Genomic DNA, 22,234 nt, shown 5'->3' on the forward strand with positions numbered 1-22,234 from the left:
GCGGGTCAGCGAGCAAAGCTTCGTCTGCCACCCCCCATCGCTCCCCATCCCCCCCCCCATCGCTCGCATCACCGACTGAACCGTTCCCCCCCTCCCGGGTCCCTGGAAAAACTGTCTTCCACAAAACCGGCCCCTAGTGCCGTAAAGGTTGGAGACCACTGTAGTAGGGGACAAAATTGAGCGCGACTTGGGATGTGCATGCAGGAGTCGTTCGGGAGAGCGTCTGTTCATTCATTCAGTCCACATCTGTGGAGGAGCCGCTATTTGCCAGAAGCTCTTCTAGGGTGCTTGGAAATGCATCAGTTAACATGACAGAGAAAGCAAAACAGCAGAGACTCCCATCTTTAATGCAACTTCTATTCTCAAGCAGGAGAGACATAAACAGCAAACACTTTGTAACGGACTTAATTATATGTTAAAGGTGACAAGCGTATGGAAAAAGAAAAATAAGAGGGCAGGGCAGGAAGGCTGGTTTGGGGCACGGGCTGCGCCTGTAATCGAATGATGAAGGTGGGCTTCATTGAGAAGGTCATATTTGAACGCAGATTTGGAGGAGGTGCAAGAATGCACCACGTGGGCTTCCCTGGTGGCGCAGTGGTTGAGAGCCCACCTGCCGATGCAGGGGACACGGGTTTGTGCCCCAGTCCGGGAAGATCCCACATGCTGCGGAGCGGCTGGGCCCGTGAGCCGTGGCCGCTGAGCTTGTGCGTCCGGAGCCTGTGCTCCGCAACAGGAGAGGCCACAACAGTGAGAGGCCCGCGTACCGCAAAAAAAAAAGAATGCACCAAGTGACCATGTCAGGGAAGAGCATCCCAGGCAGGGGCATGACCCGCACCCAGGATTTATGGTGGTGGAACAGACGGAGGCCATTGCCACTGGGGCAAAGCCAGTGTGGACAGCAGCAGCAGGTGTGACACAGAGACACAGCAGGGCCAGGTCATACGGGCCTTGGGGTTCATAGGAGGAACTTGTGATTTTGCTCTGAGAGAAATGAGGAGCCATTGACAGGTCTTGAGCAGGGGAGCGACTTGAAAAAGTAATTGGACTTGTTTCTTTAAAGCATCCCTCTGGCTACTGTGTGGAGAACAGACTGTTGGTGCGGGAAGGGGCAGGGTTGTTGCTAAGAGCAGAAGCAGAGAGGACAGAGAGGAGGCCCCTGCAGTAATCCAGGTGACAGGTGATGGTGGCTTGAGCCTAGGTGGTAGCAGTGGAGTGGCTTCTGGGTATATCCTGAAGGTAGACCCAACAAAATATCCTCCCAGACTGAATAGGGAATGTGAGAGAGAACGGGGAAGCAAGGATGACTCCAAGGTTTAGGGCCTGAACGATGGATGGTTAGGATCTGAGATAAGCATGAAATGTGACAGATTCCCATAAAACAGAGACCCCTGCAGAGTGCCAAAGTCAGAAGGCATCACCACCCCATCCCTCTGCCTGAAAAAGTAAAACAGTGAACTCTGGTCCATGAGTGAAGCAGAGCCCTTTCCCCAACATTCCTTATTGCAAAACTGGAGCTCAGGCACAGAGGAGGAGTTTCAAAGAACCTCACTTTGGGACACGTAAAGTAGCAAGGGTCAAGGTCATTAGCTATAGCTCCCCCTTCAAGGGTGGCTCTTGGGTGAATGGAGATCTTTCAGCTCCAGATGTTGGCGCAGCCTTTGAGAGCTGATTCTCTAAACGCGAAAACACCGGGCTCAGAAGCGCCCTGAGGTTGGCTGCCGTACGCAGCTGGCAAGCATCCCCTGAAATCAGCAGATGAATAGAGCACTTACTGATATAAATATCATCACCACAACAGCTGGGCGCCTTGCGAAAATAAACAGTGACGCAGCGTGAGCATCAGAAAAGCCGCCCTCAGCACCTGGAGGGGTGGCGCTCTGAAGTGGCGTCAGCACTTGTCTGCCAGCCTGCCCAGGCTGAGGCAGCCCTCGACTTTGGCCAGTCCAGCAGCACAGACAGGTCTGCCATAGGTCCTGAGTATTGTTAGACTGCTCCCAAGAGGACCAGTGCCACATCCTGTGGTTTGACTGGGGACCAACCGGTAAGGGCTTGTGTTGGTGACTACCTGTCATTTGTAGCAAAATAAGGTTGTGCAGAGGATGAAAGATCTCCGGGTGCTTTATTTTCTTGCACTGCTGGCCAAATCTGTCTGCTTCTGTTCAGAATCCTGTACCACGTCATTCAACCAGCCATCCCCAGCCACGGGTATTTTTCCGTTCTCCGCAGTGGCTGCTGTTCAAAGACAGTTATGAGCAGTGGGGGCTCAAGAGAAAGACTCCCAAAGCAACTTCATTGACCTTAGAGGTTTTTTTAAGCTCTTTGGGACTCCAAAGGGCTGTGGTCAGATTAGCGGGGCAAAATCCTAACCACAACCTCCAGCGAATGACACTGTGGTTTCTGAGGGGCACATCAGGAAGAACCTCTTCAACTACACCCAAGAGCATTGACAAGATCTCTTCCATCTTTGTGGGCTCTACGATGAGACCAGAGTCCATGGGGACCAGACACCAGAGAGGAGCCCTCTTCTTGGTCAGGCCACACCCACTATCGTTTAGAATCCTCTGTGCCCACCATGGGGTGGGTCTGGGTGGTAGACAGAATCTTGGCCCCCCAAAGATGTCTACATTCCTAATCCCTACATCTATGAAGGTATGAGTGGTAAATGGGAATTTGCAGATGTGGTGAAGTTCAGGATCTTGAGATATGTAGGTTGTCCTGGGTTATCCAGGTGGCCCTGCTGTTAGAGTCTTTATAAGAGGGAGGCAGGAGGATGAGATCAGGAACAGATCATGTGACAGTGGAAGCAGAAATTGGTGTGATCGGGCCACAAGTCAAGGAATGCTGGCAGCTTCTAAAACTGGAAAAGATGAGGAACGGCCTCTCCCCCTAGAGACTCCAGAAAGGAACACAGACACCTCAGCTGACATTTGATTTTAACCCCTGAAGCCTCATTTCAGATTTCTAACCTCCAGGTAAGAAATTTGTGTGGTTTTAAGCCACTGCGTTCGTGGCAGTTTGCTACAGCAGTTCCAAGAAGCTAAGACAGGCAGCAAAAATGAAACCAGAAATTCAGACCTAGAAGCGTAGGAGTTACAGCCCGCGCAGAGTGTGAGACTGAAATCCTGGGGAAAGCCAGAATCAGCCAGGGGTACCGGGCTGGAAAGTGGATTGAGCTGGAGAAATCCGTGTCTGAATCAGTGTCCCTCAGGAGCCGTGAGGGAGCAGGCTGGGGAGAGGCAAGGAGAACCTCTCACCAGTGGCAAGAGGCGTGCTGAGCCAGAGGGAGGCCTTTTAAAGGTCAAGGAGCACGCTTTCTGGGCCACATTCAATCAGACATTCATCAACATACATTTACTGGGAACCTACCATGTGCTAGGCACAAACTTAGACACAGCAAAGCACAAAAGAGGCACAAAAAAGTCCCCAATCCCAGGAGCTTCCCTGGTGGCGCAGTGGTTGAGAGTCCGCCTGCCGCTGCAGGGGACGCGGGTTCGTGCCCCAGTCCGGGAGGATCCCACATGCCGCGGAGCGGCGGGGCCCATGAGCCATGGCCGCTGAGCCTGCGCTTCCAGAGCCTGTGCTCCGCACCGGGAGAGGCCACAACAGTGAGAGGCCCGCGTACCGCAAAAAAAAAAAAAAGTCCCCAATCCCCATGGAGCAGGTGTTCTATGGAAGTACTATCCACCTCCTAGACTCTCTTTGGCATCAGACAGGCTGGAAACATCTTTAGCTGGAACCATTGCACCAGGACCTTCAAAGCTGCGGGGAGAAGCTGAGCAGGGAGCAGAAGGGATGGGAGAACCGGGTCCAGGCAGCATGTCATGTTGCCCCAAGCACTGCGGGCAGGCAGCACCAGAGGAACTAGCAGGGGATGACCACCATGACCCCACCCGGCCTGGAGTCAGGTTTGGGGGTCAACGAGACCTGGCCTCATTTCTGTTGTTTCCATAGAATAAGTGCTGGGGCTTGAGCATTCCTTGAAGTTTCTACTCTTTTATGATATTGGCTCTGCTTGGAGGATCCCCTGAGCTGCTCAGTATTTTCCTTGTCTCTAATTCTAGGCAGTACGCTTTACCTTGCTTACCTCTTAGAGATTTTATAAACTAAGTGTTCTCCAAACACCATTCAATATTTCCCATGTCTTCCCTCCAAAGACTTGCCACTTTGAAAGCCTTTATTTCCCAAACTGTATTGACTAATTCATAATGTATAACTGTCTCAATGCATTTCTGATCTGCAGGCCATAGACAAAGCTAAAACAATGAGGTGCTCTAAAGCCAGAGACTCGGTGTCCTCCACTCAGGACAATGGTGTGATCCCCTTTGGCTTTTGAAGACCTTGGAGATAGCTCGTTGGCTTCTCCTACCAACTATATGGACGCCACTGTGGAAACCACTGGTCTGACCCAGGTCCACTTCCTCTCATTTTGCAGGTCAGGAAGCTGAAGCCCAGGCAGGCTTTGTCCAGAGTCCCACAGCCACCCCTGACCCAGGCCCAGGGCCCCCTGCCAGGGATGGTGAAGACTTCCGCCGCCGTTTAAACAGCAGGATTTCCAGGGCCCCCGTGCCTGATAAGCAGTGGCTTGCTGGTACCTGGGTATATGGAGCAGGAAGGAATGTAGCTTACTTTAAAACAAACAAGGGCCCCAGTTCTGAACTCCCGCCGTGGAAAGTCTGAGAGTTCGGGCGATGCAAAGCCAAGTGAAAAGGTGAGGGAGGTGAGGGCCAAGAACATGCCTTCCCACAGAGCTTCTGGAAGTGAGAGAGGCAAGCTTGTCATCCTCCCAGGAAGAAAGCGGGGGCGATGTTTCAGAGATGTCTTTTCCTGTCATTGTGCCTGGAAGGCAAATAGGAAGCACTGATACCCCCATTTTTATCTTGGCTTGTGAACACACAGCCTAACGTGCTAGCAGAATACACGGGATGCCCACGTCTGTGTCTCCGCATTGCAGGGGGTGGTGTTTCTGTCTCAGCCCCCACTGGAACAGTAGAATAAGGAGTTTGGGGTCAAGAGACCTGAGTTCAAGTTCTAGCCTTGCCACTTACTTGCTGCGTTGCCTTAAGCCAGTTTCCTACCTTGTCAAAGTCTCAGTGTTATCATCTATGAAGTTCGTGTAACTCAGATGCCAGCCAAGTTCACTCTATCTTTGAAGATTTAAACAAAATAGGCTCTGTTTCCTCTTCCCCTTCCTGTGGGAAATTCCAGTGTCCACCCCCAAGATTTCTGGGAATTCCAAGGGGGTCCTGTATTCATGTCCACTTCCAAGTTCCAGCTCAGGCTTTACTGGAGGCAACATGGGGTTCATATCCCAGCAACGCCCGTGGCTGAAGGTGGAACATCGCACATCCTGGTTCTTAAACCCCACCTGTCTCCTCACACCTGGCGGCTGGCAGCACATCTTCTCCCCCACCCTGTTGCCCAAACCACTTTCTTCCTTCCTCCCCCCCATTCCACCCCTCCCCCAAAAGCCATTCCATTCTTAAGCTGCATAATTCATCTTTCTCTTTATTACCTCCTTCCAAAACCTGCCCTGAGCCTCTGTCTTCCACCCACCCTACTTCCTCTGTAGATATTTTCCTAAACTCCCACCCTTCTTTCCCGGAAACAAACTCTGATGTACCTAAGAGTGAGTTTCCACCCACTACATGGAATTGCAGTATCACCTCATGGGACGATGGATAGGTGAATGGAGAATGGATGGGCAAATGTGCTTTGATTATGGTCCATGTGCCTTTCTCTCTCTCTCTCCCTGGCTTCACGCCCTCCTCTTCCCCTATAGTCTGTCTTCCTTACCTGGCCACAGTGTTAAAGCCAGTGATATGTTTTGGGCTCTTTATGGGAGTCTATTTAAATGAATTTTGTCATCACTGATCTGAATTTTAAAACCAATTCAAGTAACTCTTATATTTTTCTCTTAAAAATACGAATTCACCTCACCTTTAAGTGGCCTGGGATTGATCACAGGGACCTTGATAAGTAGAGTCCTTCACCTCTAGAAGCTATAATACTTGGCTTTTCCATTTTATCAAAGTATTTTTTTAATTAACAGAAGGCATAACTAAGGTGCACGGAAATATGCTTTAGAACTGTTTATTCCAAAAACAGGCCATATGCTAGTTTTCATTTAACTCATCAGAGTGTGTTCATTTCAGTGACTGACAAGCTTTCTGATTCCATCAGCAAGAAAATGGTGTCTAACAGGGAGGCAACCTTGGTGTTAGGTTTCGTGTGTGAACGTGCACCTCTGAAGGACATCTTTCTGTGTCCCAAGCAGCAGTGGAGATCACTAGGTGGAATAATGCATGGCAGCTCTTCCAGGGCTGTCCACACAGGCTTCGTGACTTTCGCTTGGTTTAACTTGTTCTGACAATAAATAGCAAAAACCCCTCTGCTTTTCCAGGAGAAGCATGGCCATTTCTAAATCAGCAGCAGCAGCTGCAGTGGCTTCCCTCCCTGGCCCCCCAGGCGTGGTCATCAGCCCAGCCGTGTGCATCTGCAGTGGCGAGGCCCTCCCTATGGGCAGGAAACACCACCCCTCCTAGACGGATGGGTAAGAAAGGGAGGAGAAGCAGAGCACTAGGATATAAGGTAGGAAGAGGCTGGGCTATAGGCTAAAGGATTGGAATCTATCATGGAGACAACTACTGCAAGTTGTAGTAGGAAGAAGGTAACAATGTTACATTGAGTGTATGTGTGGCCCCAGGTCAGCTAGGTCCTTGTGGTTTTAGACCGCCAAGTGGACTTCCTTGAACCCCCTATTTCCAAGGCCTTAAGAAACCATAAACTCCTCTCCCCAAGATTTCTATAACCTTTTGTTTCTCTTTTTAAATTTATTTTAAATTTTTAATATAATTTTTAAAGGTCACTTTCCATTTACAGTTATTACAAAATATTGGCTAGATTCCCTGTGTTGTACAATACATCCTGGAGCCTACCTTACACCCAATAGTTTGTACCTGCCACTCCCCCACCCCTTGATTACCCCTCCCCCTCCACTGGTAACCACTAGTTTGTTCTCTATATATGTCTGCTTCTTTTTTGTTATATTCACTAGTTTATTGTGCTTTTTAGATTCCATATGTAAGTGATATCATACAATATTTGTCTGACATTTCATTTAGCACAATGCCCTCCAAGTCCAGCCATGTTGCTCCAAAGGCAAAATTTCATTCGTTTTTATAACTGAGTGGTATTCCATTGTGTATATATACGACATTTTCTTTATCCATTCATCTGTTGGTGGTCACTTAGGTTGCTTTCATATCTTGACAATTGTAAATAATGCTGCTGTGAACATTGGGGTGCAAGTATCTTTTTGATTTAGTGCTTTTGGGTTTTTTTGGATGTATACTCAGGAGTAGAATTGCTGGGTCATGTGGTAGTTCTATTTTTAATTTTTTGAGAAACCTCCGTACTGTTTTCCACAGTGGCAGCACCAATTTACATTCCCACCAACAGTGTACGAGGGTTCCCTTTTCTCCACATCCTTGCCAATATTTATTATGTGTGTTCTTTTTGATGACGGTCATTCTGACAGGTATGAGGTGATATCTCCTTGTGGTTTTGATTTGCATTTCCCGGATGATTAGCTATGTTGAGAATCTTTTCATATGCTTATTGGGCATCTGCATTTCCTCTTTGGAAAAATGTCTATTCAGCAGAATTTTTCAATCAGCAGAATTAAAAAATGTGAGTTGTATGAGCTGTTTATATATGTTGGATATTAATCCCTTATTAGTCATATCCTCTGCAATGATATTCTCCCATTCAGTAGGTTGTCTTTTCATTTTGTCGGTGGTTTCCTTCGTTGTGCAAAAGCTTTTAAGTTTAATTAGGTCCCATTTATTTACTTTTGCTTTTATTTCCTTTACTTTAGGAGATGGATCCAAAAAAATATTTCTGTGACTTATGTCAAAGAGTGTTCTGCCTATGTTTTCCTCCAGGAGTTTTATAGTATCTGGTCTTACATTTAGATCTTCAATCCATTTTGAGTTTATTTTTGTGTATGGTGTTAGAGAATGCTCTAATTTTATACTTTTACACGTGCTGTCCAGTTTTCCCAGCACTACTATTGAAGAGACTGTCTTTTCTGCATTGTATATTCTTGCCTCCTTTGTTGTAGATTAATTGACCATAAGTGCATGGGTTTATTTCTGGGCTTTCTATCCTGTTCCATTGATCTATGGTTCTGTTTTTGTGCCAGTACCATACTGTATTGATTACTGTAGCACTGTAGTAGAGTCTGAAGTCAGGGAGCATGATTCCTCCAGCTCCATTCTTCTTTCTCAAGATTGTTTTGACTCTTCAGGGTCTTTTATGTTTCCATGAAAATTTTTTAATTATTTGTTCTAGCTCTGTGAAAAATGCCATTGGTATTTTTATAGAGAGTGCATTGAGTCTGTAGATTGCCTTGGATATTATGGTCATTTTAACAATATTTATTCCTCCAAGAACACAGTATATCTTTCCATCTCTTTGTGTCGTCTTCAGTTTGTTTCATCAGTGTCTTATAGTTTTTGGAGTACAGGTCTTTTGCCTCCTTAGGTAGGTTTATTCCTAGTTATTTTATTCTTTTTGATGCAATGGTACATTGGATTGTTTTCTTAATTTCTCTTTCTGATACTTTGTTAGTGTATAGAAATGCAACAGATTTCTGTATATTCATTTTGTATCCTGCAACTTTACTGAATTCGTTGATGAGCTCTAGTTGTTTTCTGGTGGCGTCTTTAGGATTTTCTATGTATAGTATCATGCTGTCTGCAAACAGTGACAGCTTTACTTCTTCCTTTCCAATTTTGATTCATTTTATTTCCTTTTCTTCTCTGATTGCTGTGGCTGGACTTCCAAAACTATGTTGAATAAGAGTGGCAAGAGTGGACATCCTTGTCTTGTTCCTGATCTTAAAGGAAATGCTTTCAGCTTTTCACCATTGGGTGTGATGTTAGCTGTGGGTTTGCCACATATGGCCTTTATTATGTTGAGGTATGTTCCCTCTCTGCCCACTTTCTAGAGAGTTTTTATCATAAATGGATGTTGAATTTTATCAGAAGCTTTTCGGCATCTGTTGAGGTCATCATCATACGGTTTTTCTTCTTCAATTTGTTAATGTGGTGTATCACATTGATTTGCGGATATTAAAAATCCTCCCATTCCTGGAATAAATCCCACTTGATCATGGTGTATGATCCTTTTAATGTATTATTGGATTCGGTTTGTTAGTATTTTGTTGAGGATTTTTGCACCTAGGTTCATCAGTGATAATTGGCCTATAGAGTGTGTGGGTGTATGTGATATCTTTGTCTGGTTTTGGTATCAGGAGGGTGCTGGCCTCACAGAATGAGTTCGGGAATGTTCCTTCCTCTGCAATTTTTTGGAATAGTTTCAGAAGGGTAGGTGTTAACTCTTCTCTAAATGTTTGGTAAAAAATTCACCTGTGAAGCCATCTGGTCCTAGACTTCTGTTTGTTGAGAGTTTTTAAATTACTGATTCAATTTCATTACTGGTAATTGGTCTGTTCATATTTTCTTTTTCTTAGTTCGATCTTGGGAGATTATATCTTTCTAATAATTTGGCCATTTCTTCTAAGTTGTCCATTTTATCAGCATGTAGTTCATAGTAGTCTTTTATAATCATTTGTATTTCTGTGGTGTCAATTGTAACTTCTTTTTCATTTCTGATTTTATTGATTTGGACCCTCTCCCTTTTCTACTTGATGAATCTGGCTAAAGGTTTGTCAATTTTGTTTCTTTTCAAAGAACCAGCTTTTAATTTCATTGATCTTTTTAAATTTATTTTTAGTCTCTATTTCTGCTCTGATCTTTCTTTCCTTCTACTAACTTTGGGGGTTTTCTTGTTCTTCTTTCCCTAGTTGCTTTAGATGTAAGGTTAGGTTGTTTGAGATGTTTCTTGTTTCCTGTGGTAAGTTTGTATCACTATAAACCTCCCTCTAGCATTGCTTTTGCTACATCCCATAGGTTTTGGATGGCCATGTTTTTGATTTCCTCTTTGATTTCTGCAGTGATCCATTGGTTGTTTAGTAGCATATTGGTTAGCCTCCACGTGTTTTTTTGCAGGTTTTTTCTTGTAGTTGATTTCTAGTTTCATAGTGTTGTGGTCGGAAAAGATGCTTGATACAATTTCAACTTTCTGAAATTTACCAAGGTTTGTTTTGTGGCCTAGCATGTGCTCTATCCAGAAGAATGTTCCATGTGCATTTGAAAAGGATGTGTATTCTGCTGCTTTTGGATGGAATGCTCTTTATATATCAGTTAAGTTCATTTGGTCTAATGTGTCATTTAAGGCCTGTGTTTCCTTATTGATTTTCTGTCTGGATCATCTGTCCATTGATGTAAGTGGGATGTTTAAAGTCCCCTACAATTATTATGTTACTATTGATTTCTCCTTTCATGTCTGTTAATATTTGTCTTATATATTTAGGTGCCTCTATGTTGGATGCATATATATTTACAATTGTATCTTCTTCTTGGATTGATCCCTTGATCATTATGTAGTGCCCTTCTTTGTATCTTGTAATAGTCTTTAAAGTCTATTTTGTCTGATGTAAGTATTGCTACCCTTTCTTTTGATTTCCATTTGCATGGAATACCTTTTTCCATCTCCTCACTTTTAGTTCTGTATGTGTCTCTAGAGCTGAAGTGAGTCTCTTGTAGGAAGCATATGTACTGGTCTTGCTTTTGTATCCATTCAGCCACTCTGTGTCTTTTGGTTGGAGCATTTAGTCCATTTACATTTAAGGTAATTGTTGACATGTATGTTCTTATTGCTGTTTTGTTAATTGTTTTGGATTTGGCTTTTTCTGCTTTCTTCTTTTGTTCTCTCATGATTTGATGACTATCTTCAGTGTTATGTTTGGATTTTTTTCTTTTTCGTGTGTATATCTATTATAGATTTTTGGTTTACAGTTACCATGATGTTTTTGTATAGCAGTCTTTATATATAGATGTGATTATTTTGAGTTGATGACCTCTCAATTTCAAATGCATTTTTAAAACCCTCATGATTACTGTTTTTGATATATTTTATGTAATTGTTTTGTGTATCCCTTAACTGCTTATTGTGGATATAGATGATTTTACTACTTATATCTTTTAACCTCCGTATTAGCTTTGTGTGGTGGTGATTTCCTACCTTTACTGTATGTCTGCCTTCACTGGTGAGCTTTGTCATTTTGTAATTTTCTTGTTTCTAGTTGTGGCCTTTTCTTTTTTGCCTAGAGATCATTTAACATTTGTTGCAAAGCTGGTTTGATGGTGCTGAACTCTTTTAGTTTTTGCTTATCTGTAAAGCTTTGGATTTCTCTATCAAATCTGAACGAGAGCCTTGCTGGGTAAAGTATTCTTGGTTGTAGATTTTCCCCTTTCATCATTTTAAATGTATCCTGCTACTCTCTCCTGGCCTGCAGAGTTTCTGCTGAAAAATCAGCTGATAGCCTTATGGGAGTGCCCTTGTATGTTGTTACTTTTCCCTTGCTGCTTTTAATATTCTCTGTTTATCTTTTTGTCATTTTAATTACAATGTGTCTTGGTGTGTTCCTCTTTGGGTTAATCCCGTATGGGACGTTCTGCACTTCCTAGACTTGGATGATTGTTTCCTTTCCGTGGTTAGGGAAGTTTTTAGCTATTACGTCTTCAAATATTTTCTCAGGTCCTTTCTCTTCTCCTTCTGAGACCCCTATAATGTGAATATTAGTGCTCTAGATATTGTCCCAGAGGTCTCTTAAACTGGCCTCATTTCTTTTCATTATTTCTTCTGTTCAGTGGCAGTGATTTCCATTACTCTGTCTTCTATTACTGTCTTCCAGCTCACTGATCCATTCCTCCATATCATTTAGTCTACTATTGATTCCTTCTAGTGTATTTTTCATTTCATTTTTTGTATTCTTCATCTCTGTTCAGTTGTTCTTTATCTCTTCTCTTTGTTTAAACTTCTGAGTTCTTTGATCATCTTTATGATCATTACTCTGAACTTTTTCTCGGGTATATTGCCTATCTCCACTTCACTTAATTCTTCTTCTGGGCTTTTATCTTGTTTCTTCGTCTGGAACATGTTCCTCTGCCACCCCATTTTGTCTAAGTTGCTATTTGTATTTTTATATATGTGGTAGGTTAGTTACGTTTCTCAACCTTGCATAAGTGGCCTTCTGTAGAAGATGTCCTGTGCATCCCAGCAGTGCACTCCCCTCTCATCACCCAAGGTATATGCTCTTGGGGTGCCACCTAAGACGGCTGCATGGGTCCTTCTGTTGTGGCGGCATATGTGGGCAGTCTGGTAGGCTTGGTTGGCCCCTGGCCCAGTTGGTTGCCAAGCTCTGCCTTGTACAGATGCTGCTGGCTGCTAGTTAGTGTGGCCTGGTCACAAGGCACTGGCTGCAGAACCCTAGGGGTGTCCCAGGGCTAGTGCTGGCTCACTGGTGGCCGGAGTCAGGGTCCCGCAGACCCTTGGGCTGTTGCTGATCCACTGGCAGGTAAAGCCAGGTTCAGGGGTTAGTGCCAGGCAAGCAGAGCCAGTTCCTGGAGTCTGGCTGCAGGGCCCAGGGATCCCTGAGCTCATTTCAGGTTGGAGGGGGGCAATTCCTGACACAGTTGGGTATGGGGTCTAGGGTATCTCAGAGCTTGCGTTGGCCTGCTAGTGTACAGGGCCAGGGCCCAGCTGGTCCCAGCCTACTGTGAGCAGGCTGGGTCTTCAGGGCTTCCTGAAGGGAAGGGCCTATGCCTCCCCACTGGGAGGTGGAGTTGGGTCTTGGCCCTCTGGTGGGCAGGCCATGTCTAGGGGCTTTTCTAGAGGTGACTGTGGGTTCATGAAGTCTTTAGGCAGCCTGTCTGCTGATGGGTGGGGCTGTGTCCTTGCCCAGTTAGTTACTTAGCCTGAGGCTTCCCAGCACTTGCGCCTATAGGCTTTTGGGTGGGGTTGATGAGCCAGGATGGCAGCCACCACCAGCAGTGTTCACACGGTAGAATGTTCCCAAATATGCCTGCCACCAGTGTCTATGGCCCCAGGGTGAGCCACAGCCATCCCCATCTCTCCGGGAGGCTCTCCAAGACCAGCAGGTAGGTCTGGCCCAGGCTATCAAATTGCTTTTGCCCTGGGTCCCAGTGAGATTTTGTGTGTACCCTTTAAGAGTGAGGTCTCTATTTCCTCCAGTCCTGTGGGACTCCCAAAATCGAGTCCCACTGGCCTTCAAAGCCAAATGCTCTGGGGGATCATTTTCCCAGTACCAGACCCCCAGGCTGGGGAGCCCAGCGTGGAGCTCAGAACTCTCACTCCTGTGAGAGAACCTCTGTAACGTCATTATTCTCTAGTTTGTGGGTCGCCCACCCAGGGGTGTGGGATTTGACTATGTTGTGAGTTTGCCCCTCCTACCTGTCTCTTTGTGGTTCCTTCTTTATGTCTTTAATTGCAGAAGGTCTTCTGGTGGTAGGTTCCAGTCTTTTTCACCAATGGTTGTTCTGCAGATAGTTGTGATTTTGGTGTGCTCATGAGAGGAGGTGAGCTCTGGGTCTTTCTACTCCACCATCTTGGCGGCTCTCCTATAAACTGTTGATGCTTATGTGCTCATGGTCTGGCCCTTCAGTTCACATAGAAGTGGAGCTGGGACCACGTAAGTCACCAAGAGAGCAAAGCTCAGTTCCTCACCAGCTTCCACAAGAAACCCCCATGCACACTGAGCATTGTCCGTGTTTGTTATTATAAATTTGCTTAATATTTAGGAGTTTAGGAGAGGGGGGCTCACATGACACACTGATTCACCCTCAGCCCTTTCACTGGTTCCCTTATGCTCCTACTTTCCCTCTTCCATCTCCTAGGTCCCTCTCAAGAACAACCCACAGGCCTCTCTCCTCTGCCATGCAGAACAGTGTCCCCATATCACAGGTGGCACCTGTCCCCACTGCTGTGTCAGGCTGGCTGACCAGGAATTTTCACAAGGGCAGTCCTTTGGGTATTATTATCCTAAAGGGAAATTTTCATACGGGCTGCTAAGTAGAGGGGAAAAAGACCCTTCACTTTATCCACCTTGTTTTGAGTGACCCTCTCCCACACTGCCAAATAATTATAGCTTACATTTATGGAGTACTTACTAGCTACAGACGCCTGTGCTAAGTAGACACATTCAGATTCACAGCCACTCATCACTTAACCCAGAGAAGCTAAGAGATGTGACCAAGTCACTCAGCTAGGGAGTGACAGGGCTGGGATTTGAGCCCAGGGCACCTCAAGCAGGAGCCCCATTACCTTTTGCTAAGCTGCATACATGGGCCAAAGTGGTGGTACCCACTGAGGCACAACCCCAGCACTTGGACACCAGGACGGTCTTGAGCTAAACCTTAGAGGACATTTCTTATTGATGAGAATCATTTCTGAGCCCCAGAGGGTCACCAGGAACAGAGCATGGGCTTCCCCCATTCTCTCTCCCATTTCCCATGGCTAGATTATGTGCAGCGTCCCGGCCTGGGGGCAGACCCTGATGAACCGTGGCAGCTGAAATACCACATCTGCCCACACGTTACCCGGCTGAATGTCACCCAGACCATTGCTGATGTCGTCTCACGGATTAGGGAACTCAAGTGAAAGGCTGGCTCTGATGTGGGATTAGAAGGACCCTGCAACCTTTCCTAGCCCTCTGGACATGGTGGAGAGTGACCTGGAAAATCAAACGCAGAGAAGTGTCCCAAAATAAAGGAGTCTTGTTTGAGGCAGAGTAGAACCTATTAGCTTGAGAAATTGGTCTGGAAATCTTACTAAAAGAGACAAATCGTTCCACATTCTCTCCAGACTGAAAATATTGGGGATAATAGACTTTCCTGGATGCCTTGGACCCATGTACCTCATGTCAGGATCAGAGCCAGCCTCTGGCAAGGCATGATTCAATGCAGGTAATGAAGGCAATTATGTTTTTTAAATTGGCAGTTCTGATTAATGCTGATTTCTCTAGCCAGCCACAGACTTATTATACTGGTCCCTCATTACTGTGAAGGTTGCAGGTCAGAAGAGCCACTGGCAAAGAGAAATGAAGTTCAAGTTGTGGATTTGTCATTACTGCACAGCTCAGCAGATGACTGTCCAGCCACAGAGACCGCTGTGACCAGCACCCCCCCCCCCACACACACACACACACACACCACCACCCCCCCAGGAAAGCAAGGCACCATTGCATCATGAAACTTAATCTTGCTTACCCTTGCTATTTAAGACGGGTGATAAGAGGAAGAATTCTTCAAATTTATATGTTAGCTATGATCATTGTTGTTGTTTTCGTGCAGCACCTAGAGGGTTCAAGAATGATATGAGTCGCTGCAATATAGTGGATGCTGCCACTCTGCTAAGGGCTTTCTTCCCATGTGTTCTCTCTCTATCCTTAGAATAGCCCTATAGGACAAGAGTTGGCCAACCTTCTCTGCAGAAAAGAACCAGATAGGAAATACTTCAGGTTTTGCAGGCTGTGTGGTCTCTGTCACAACTACTCAAACCTGCCGTTATAGCTTGAAGGCAACCACAGAAAGTATGTAAATGGCTAATATAGCTAGATTTCAATAAAGCTTTATTTATAGAATCAGACGGCTGGCCAGGTTTGGCCAGTGGGCCATAATGTGAACAAATGTTATCCCTAAGCTGGAGTTTAGGTTCCACAGCTAGGAAGGTGGGAGATGTGTGCTTTTCTCTCCTACGGTCTCCCTCCTCCCTGCTCGTCCATTCTGCCTCTAGTTCTGGAGGAAGGATAGAATCAAAAAAGTTTTTGCATGTGACTACCCAGGGTGAGTTGGCTGTTCTCTCAATGAAAGGGAAAGCGATCACCTTCATGAAAATCCTGCATCCGTGGTGGTCATGAGGAGGCCACCGGATTGCCGTGGGTAGCCTCTGTCCATCTAGTTCCTTGTCTACAAGCTCAGCATAGGCTGTGGCAGACCCCACTGAGATGCCAGGATCTCAGAAGCTTTGGTGGGTCTTTGAGTCTCAGCTACATCTTCCGGGAAACCCCCAGGTGAAAAGGCTTTCTAACACGTGGCCTCTTGATCCATGCTGGGGTGGTCCCAGCGAGCCTGCAGCCTCAACCTTAGCTCTCCTCCTTGCCCCTGGACAGTGTCCATCTCCATGCCCCTTGGGAACCAGGAGTTGAGGAAGCATGCTTTGCCTTACTCTGAGCCACGACCTGTGCCACCTACCTTAATATTTCTTTCCCCAACTATAGTCATCTAGTGACTCAGCAGATCCGGGGCATAAAGTATCTGTCTCTCACTCGATGACACTATAAACTTAAGGGACAATTTATGATCTTAGACCAGGCTTTCTTAGTCTCTGCACCATTGAGCACTGGGGCCAGATTCCTCTCAGGGGGGCGTCACATGCATTGTAGGATATTTAGCAGCAGCCTGGCCTCTACTCACTAGATGCCCATAGCAGCCCCCACCTGTGATCGTCAAAAATGTCTCTAGAATTGCCACATGTCCCCTGGGTGACAAAGCAACCTCTGCTGAGAAGCATTGTCTTAGGTTGAAAAGCAACCACTGCCTTTTGCTCTCAGCTGTAGGTTCTAATTTCTAATTCCAAAAAAATAGAAAAGGTAATAGGCAAGATCTCTCAATACCATGTTACATTATCTTTTGGTGCAAGGTAAGCATCATTAGCCCCATTTTACACAGGAGAAACTGAGGCCTGGATGGCACAGCTAGTAAGCAGCAGAGACTGGATTTGAACCCAAGCCTGTCTGATGCCAAAACCTATGTATTTTTTAAAACTACTCATGATCTGATGATGAAATAAACACTGTGAAGGTTTTCCTAGAATGGGGGAAAGTTGCTACGATTTGTGTTGAACTAAAGATTGTAGTTGCCCTTCCTCAGAGTGTTCTATCTAACCCTTACAGCAGCACAAGGTAGACAGTATTTCCCCCATTTTACAGATGGGGAAAACTGAGGCCCAGCAAGCCTAACGAATGGTTTGAAATCAGCACAGCAAAGATGTTTAAGCCCAGTGTTTCTGTGCTCAGAGCTCTGACTTTTCAACAACCAGGAAAATGGGTAGCTGTTCCCCAACAGGAAAGCTGAGCCTAATTTCCTACATAAAACTCTACCTTTCTAGCCAATGTGTCCTGCAGGCAGTAAGAAAGGCTTCATGATAAATGAAACCAATGCCCCCGGCCCCTGACCTTAGTCTTTTTCTGTGACCCCTTTCCTTACCTCAGCTCTGTATGCAGTACTGGCCTGAGAAGACCTCGGGGTGCTACGGGCCCATCCAGGTAGAATTCGTCTCCGCAGACATCGATGAGGACATCATCCACAGAATATTCCGCATCTGTAACATGGCTCGGGTAAGTGTACGGCTGCCGCTGCTTCCCAGACTCCTCCTTCCCAAAACAGATGGAAGCTGCCGGGAGAGGACCCCGCAGGCCAGCCAGGAGTCTGTGCTGTCCTCTCCTGTTCATCTCGTCCTTGGGGAAGTGATGCCTTTGCCAATTCCGGCTCCAGACCCAGCAATGGCTCCCACACACAGAGACACATGGGGGACATCCAGCCTGCCATCTGCCTGTTTCCTGACACACTTGCTGCCATGTAGACACAAAATCTCAGAATGTAGCGCTTCCCTGTGTCACGCTGTTTCAGCATGAGTTGATGCAGCCTTTGACTGGATCCAGTAAGCTTTGGGCTAGATGGTGGGAACACCAAGATGGAAAATAGTAAGTTGCTTCCATGAGGAATTTCACTGCTGGGTGGAGTAGTATTGGGTGGGAGGGAACAGATGAGTGATCTATGAAATGGTGGCTAACTAAAGTGACCTTGGTCTTTACTGGGGGCTCGTGGTGAACAGGATTCAGTCCCTGCCCTCAGAATTCTCCATCTAATGGGAAAGCGAGATGTGTTTTGGCTCATGAACTGCAGAAACGTAGAAGAATCCTGCCCAGTATTCAGGGAAGGCTTTCCTAGAGAAAGGGGCATTTGAATTGGGTTTTGAGGACTGAGTAGAAGTTTTTCAGGTAGAGGAGGGATGCAGAGCAGTCATGGCAGGAGAATCAATGTGCACAGAGGTGTAGAGGTGGGTATGGGGACAGTGTGTGACTCTCCCCATGAGGACATTATAGCGTAGACCCCATTTATTCCATCTTCTACTGCAATGCTGCAGCCTCCAGGGTATCTGGAGGGCCTGCATCCCTAAAGCATCCCCAGCAGAACAGCCCTAATAGCCTCTCTCTTCTCAGCCACAGGATGGATATCGTATAGTCCAGCACCTCCAGTACATTGGCTGGCCTGCCTACCGGGACACACCCCCCTCCAAGCGCTCTCTGCTCAAAGTGGTCCGACGGCTGGAGAAGTGGCAGGAGCAGTACGATGGGAGGGAGGGACGCACTGTGGTCCACTGCCTGTGAGTATGATGGAGGGGTCTCCAGGGCAACTGGGTGGTGGGTAATGGGACATCCTTGAGGATGCCGCTGCCCACAAATACCAGTCCTAGGCATGCCTGGCCATACCACATCCTTACAGGCCAATAGGAGTGTAGTTAAGGCAGTACAGTCCTTTTGATGGACTGGGATTGCAGCCATAAAGCTATTTGTGGAACAGCTGACTCACGATCATTCACTTTGCTTCTTAGAACTTAAAATGATTTGGGGAGAAGTGATGGAGAGGGCCTCACTCTTTCAAAAGGAAGTTGACTCAAAGTCTTCCCTTTTTCAGAATAATATTTCTGGAGCAGGTGGAGGAATTAATAACATCTTACCCTGGAATTGAGTTCAGTCATTTCAAAACCGGCTTATCGTGCCCCCTCTTTCATGTGGTGCACAGATGTCAGGAAAATCAGAGAGCTTCAGGGCGGGGTGGACAGGGGGCCCTTCCTCCTCTTTCCCATGCGATTGGTTTTTAGCCTGCTTTTTTGCAGGAGTACCTTTTATTCGTGTCTTCCCCTGCCGAGGTGACCAGCAGTTTGAGCTGTAGGAAAGCACAGGGGTGTCCTTCTGTCAAGAGACTTTGGCATCCTTGGAGGGCAGAGACAGACACCAAAACAGACACTGAGATGCAGGCACTGGCCAGCGAATGGAGGGCAACTGTCTGTACTTGAACCATCTGGCCGTTGGGTGTCCTGTGGATAAAACATCTGGGAGGTAGACTCAGTGACTTAGTTTCCATCCAGATGTTCTCTAGACACAGACCATTACGTGGCATCATTAGTTGCTCTTGGCAGCGCGCCCGGGAGTTCCAAATCTGGCGCATTCCTAGAGAGGTTTCTGCAAAGAGTTGCAGGGGTGTTTCCATGAAGAAGACTTACGGAGCATCAGAAAGGAAGTGTGACAGAGGGATGACCCTGCCAAGAGCCCCCTTTCCCTGTTTTCCAGGTCAGTAGGGTCTTGTTTCAACCAGGGTGTAGAAATAGAGATGCGTCTTTTTGGGATTCAGCATCTGAGACCCATCCCAGCCCCACCCAAAACCTAGGCTGGCTGACCCCAGCTAACAGAGGTGTCTCTGGTACTGCTGTCCTCAGCGGATGGAAGGAACTAGGAATAAAAACACACGCAACCTGCCGCTGTCTTCACTGGATGTGTAGGTGGACCCAGAGCATCCTTTTGGACAAGGATACAGGCACCACAGGGACAAAGACACTCTGTCCTGGGGGTTTGGGTCAGTGTGCCGTGGGTGGCAGTCACATGCTGCTAGAACCAAGGAAACATCAAGCTAAGTGAGCTTTCAGAGGTTATCAAATGAAGAACCTGAGGCTCAGACACAGGAGGTGACTTGCCCAAGGTCAAAGCAGGTTCACGGCACGGATGGGACTCCAACCATAACTCATGGCTCAGGCTAAGACTTTCACCACTGCCTCACCTTGCATTTGCCAGGGCAGTCACCCTCCACTACTGCCAACACGGCCTTAGGCTCAGCAGGTGCCTGAGGGGTACCCAGGAGTCTCGCTCACCTTTTTGCTGTGTGTTTAGAAATGGGGGAGGCCGCAGCGGAACCTTCTGTGCTGTCTGCAGCGTGTGTGAGATGATCCAGCAGCAAAACATCATCGATGTGTTCCACATCGTGAAAACATTACGTAACAACAAGTCCAACATGGTGGAGACCCTGGTGAGTGTCCCGAGAACTGTTCTCCAGTAGCCAGGGGCTGACCGTAGTTCCCTTGACCTGAAGAAAATAGCATCAGAGTAAAAACACTCAACAGCCGGATGCTTCCTGAGCACCTGCAGTCACTGCCCTTTGCCCACAGTTACCTGCTTCCTCCCTCCAGCCTCACCAGCTTCTCTTCTGCAGAGAGTCCAGATATTCGTCTTGGCACACGCTGCGTTGTTTTACTCTTTCCACTCTGTGGGAAAGTATCACTGATTCTGGCTTAGGGGTAGGGATTCTGGATTAGTAGCATGTGAATTAGGTTTTTGACTCAGTCCAGTCCCATTCTAATTAATTTATGCTCATTTTTATCATATAAAGCATTGGGCTAGGACACTGTGAAGCAAGGGATAGGAAGAGACCGGGGGCAGAGCTCCAGATGTTAAGAAAGACCTGGTGCAGAGATGGAGACATACCATACACAGGGAACTTTAATGAGTCTTCAAGTCTGTGCTAAGTGGTCTTACCCAAAGTGAGGGCCTACTCCAAGTCTGGTCCACAGACCAGCAGCAGCAGTAGTGTCACACGGGAGCCTGGTAGAAATGCAGACTCTTTTTTTTTTTTTTTTTTGCTGTACGCGGGCCTCTCACTGCTGTGGCCTCTCCCGTTGCGGAGCACAGGCTCCGGACGCGCAGGCTCAGCGGCCATGGCTCACGGGCCCAGCCGCTCCGCGGCATGTAGGATCTTCCCAGACCGGGGCACGAACCCGCGTCCCCTGCATCGGCAGGCGGACTCTCAACCACTGCGCCACCAGGGAAGCCCGAAATGCAGACTCTTGAGCCCCACTCCAGATCTATTGAATCTGAATCTGTGTGGACAATTTTGAATTGACTGTTAGTATAGGCATAGATCATGTTTCCTCCATAATCTGTATCTCTAAACTAAGTGCATTTTCCCTTTCCTTTTCATCTTCTCTTCTTCCTCTCTGCCTCTCCTCTCAGGAACAGTATAAATTTGTATACGAGGTGGCACTGGAATATTTAAGCTCCTTTTAGCCCAATGGCGTGGAGAACCTGCCGGAGTCCAGAGGCTGCTGCAGCCAACCCCCTTTTCTGCGAACGGCAGCGACTGGGCTCAGGGGCTAGGCGGTGGCGCCCTGCCCAACTCCAAGGAGAAGACTGGTGGGCCTGTGGTCCACGGTGGGCTCTGTACCTTCGGAGGAGTCTCCAGTTGCTGTGGAGGACGCCGCCCTGAAAGGCCCAGGCTTCCTTTTCCAGCCTCAGGCACGGGCCCATACAGAAGTGCACCTGTATAGCAAGGCCCGGATTTTTCAGTGCCCAGACCTCTTCCTTTTGCTCTTTTCAGGTTTGTGAATCTCGAGGCAAGCTGACTGTGTGGGTACAGGGGAGTGACAGGCCTGGCGGCACCTCCTCTGCCCTCCGTCCTCTGGGCGGTGGGGGGCTGTGTGCTTTCCTCCTCCAGGGGTCGTGAATATGACCGGGCTCTGCTGCCGTCTCCTTCAGGGACCTCTGGATCACTGGGACTTCAGGATGCTCCCGAGACCACAGCAGAGGCCCCCATCCTCCCAACTAACCTGCATGGGGCTTGGCCCACCACCATTGTGTACTCGTCCCCCAGCCCAGGCCTTGACCTTCTGTCATTCACTGGCCAGTCCGCTGTGTCCGCGGCAGTCCTGGACGAAGGTCTGCTTTGCGTTTTTGTGGTCAGTGCGGTGGGGCAGAACTGCAGGGGACTTTGCTGCTGCTCCTTGTGTCTGTGAAGAAGGACTGCCTCCCTGGGGCACGGCTCTGGCTGACCCTGTGTGTCTTGGGCGGTGGTGGCTCCTTTGGGAGGGATGAACAAGTTAAGATTTGATGATTTTCCAAAGTGTACGTGTAAAGAAACTTTCTTTTGGAGGGTGTAAAATCTTCCTTAGTCTCATATCAAAAAAAGGTGGGAGGGACGTTTGGTTGTGTAGCTATAAGACAAATCTCTGGGGCCTGTTATCTCTCCTGGAAATGTCCTCAAAAGGTCCCAGCCAGGGACAGCACAGCCACTGAGCAAGGGAGAGAGAGAGAGTCTGAAGGGCTAGTCTGAAGACAGTCCCTTTTGGCCTTTGGGGCAGATAGACAGAGTACCAGCATAACCTCGGATCTCCAAATTTGAACACCTTCCTAGAGAAACTC

General features: G+C 47.2%; 1 protein-coding gene across 2 annotated transcripts in view; it reads left to right on the forward strand.

The window, feature by feature from the left end:
- PTPRT (protein tyrosine phosphatase receptor type T) overlaps positions 1–21,935 on the forward strand; it is a 1,083,394-nt gene extending 1,061,459 nt beyond the window's left edge. For both annotated transcript variants that reach the window (XM_060122182.1, XM_060122183.1), the window contains 4 exons: positions 17,198–17,323; positions 18,209–18,372; positions 19,934–20,069; positions 21,050–21,935. In XM_060122182.1, the coding sequence (XP_059978165.1) occupies positions 17,198–17,323; positions 18,209–18,372; positions 19,934–20,069; positions 21,050–21,103 (480 nt within the window). In that variant the 3' untranslated portion in view covers positions 21,104–21,935. The remainder of the gene's footprint in view (positions 1–17,197; positions 17,324–18,208; positions 18,373–19,933; positions 20,070–21,049) is intronic.
- The last annotated feature ends 299 nt before the right edge of the window (positions 21,936–22,234 follow it).

This window comes from Lagenorhynchus albirostris, chromosome 15 (assembly GCF_949774975.1).
Source record: "Lagenorhynchus albirostris chromosome 15, mLagAlb1.1, whole genome shotgun sequence".
Classification (NCBI taxonomy): Eukaryota; Metazoa; Chordata; class Mammalia; order Artiodactyla; family Delphinidae; genus Lagenorhynchus; species Lagenorhynchus albirostris.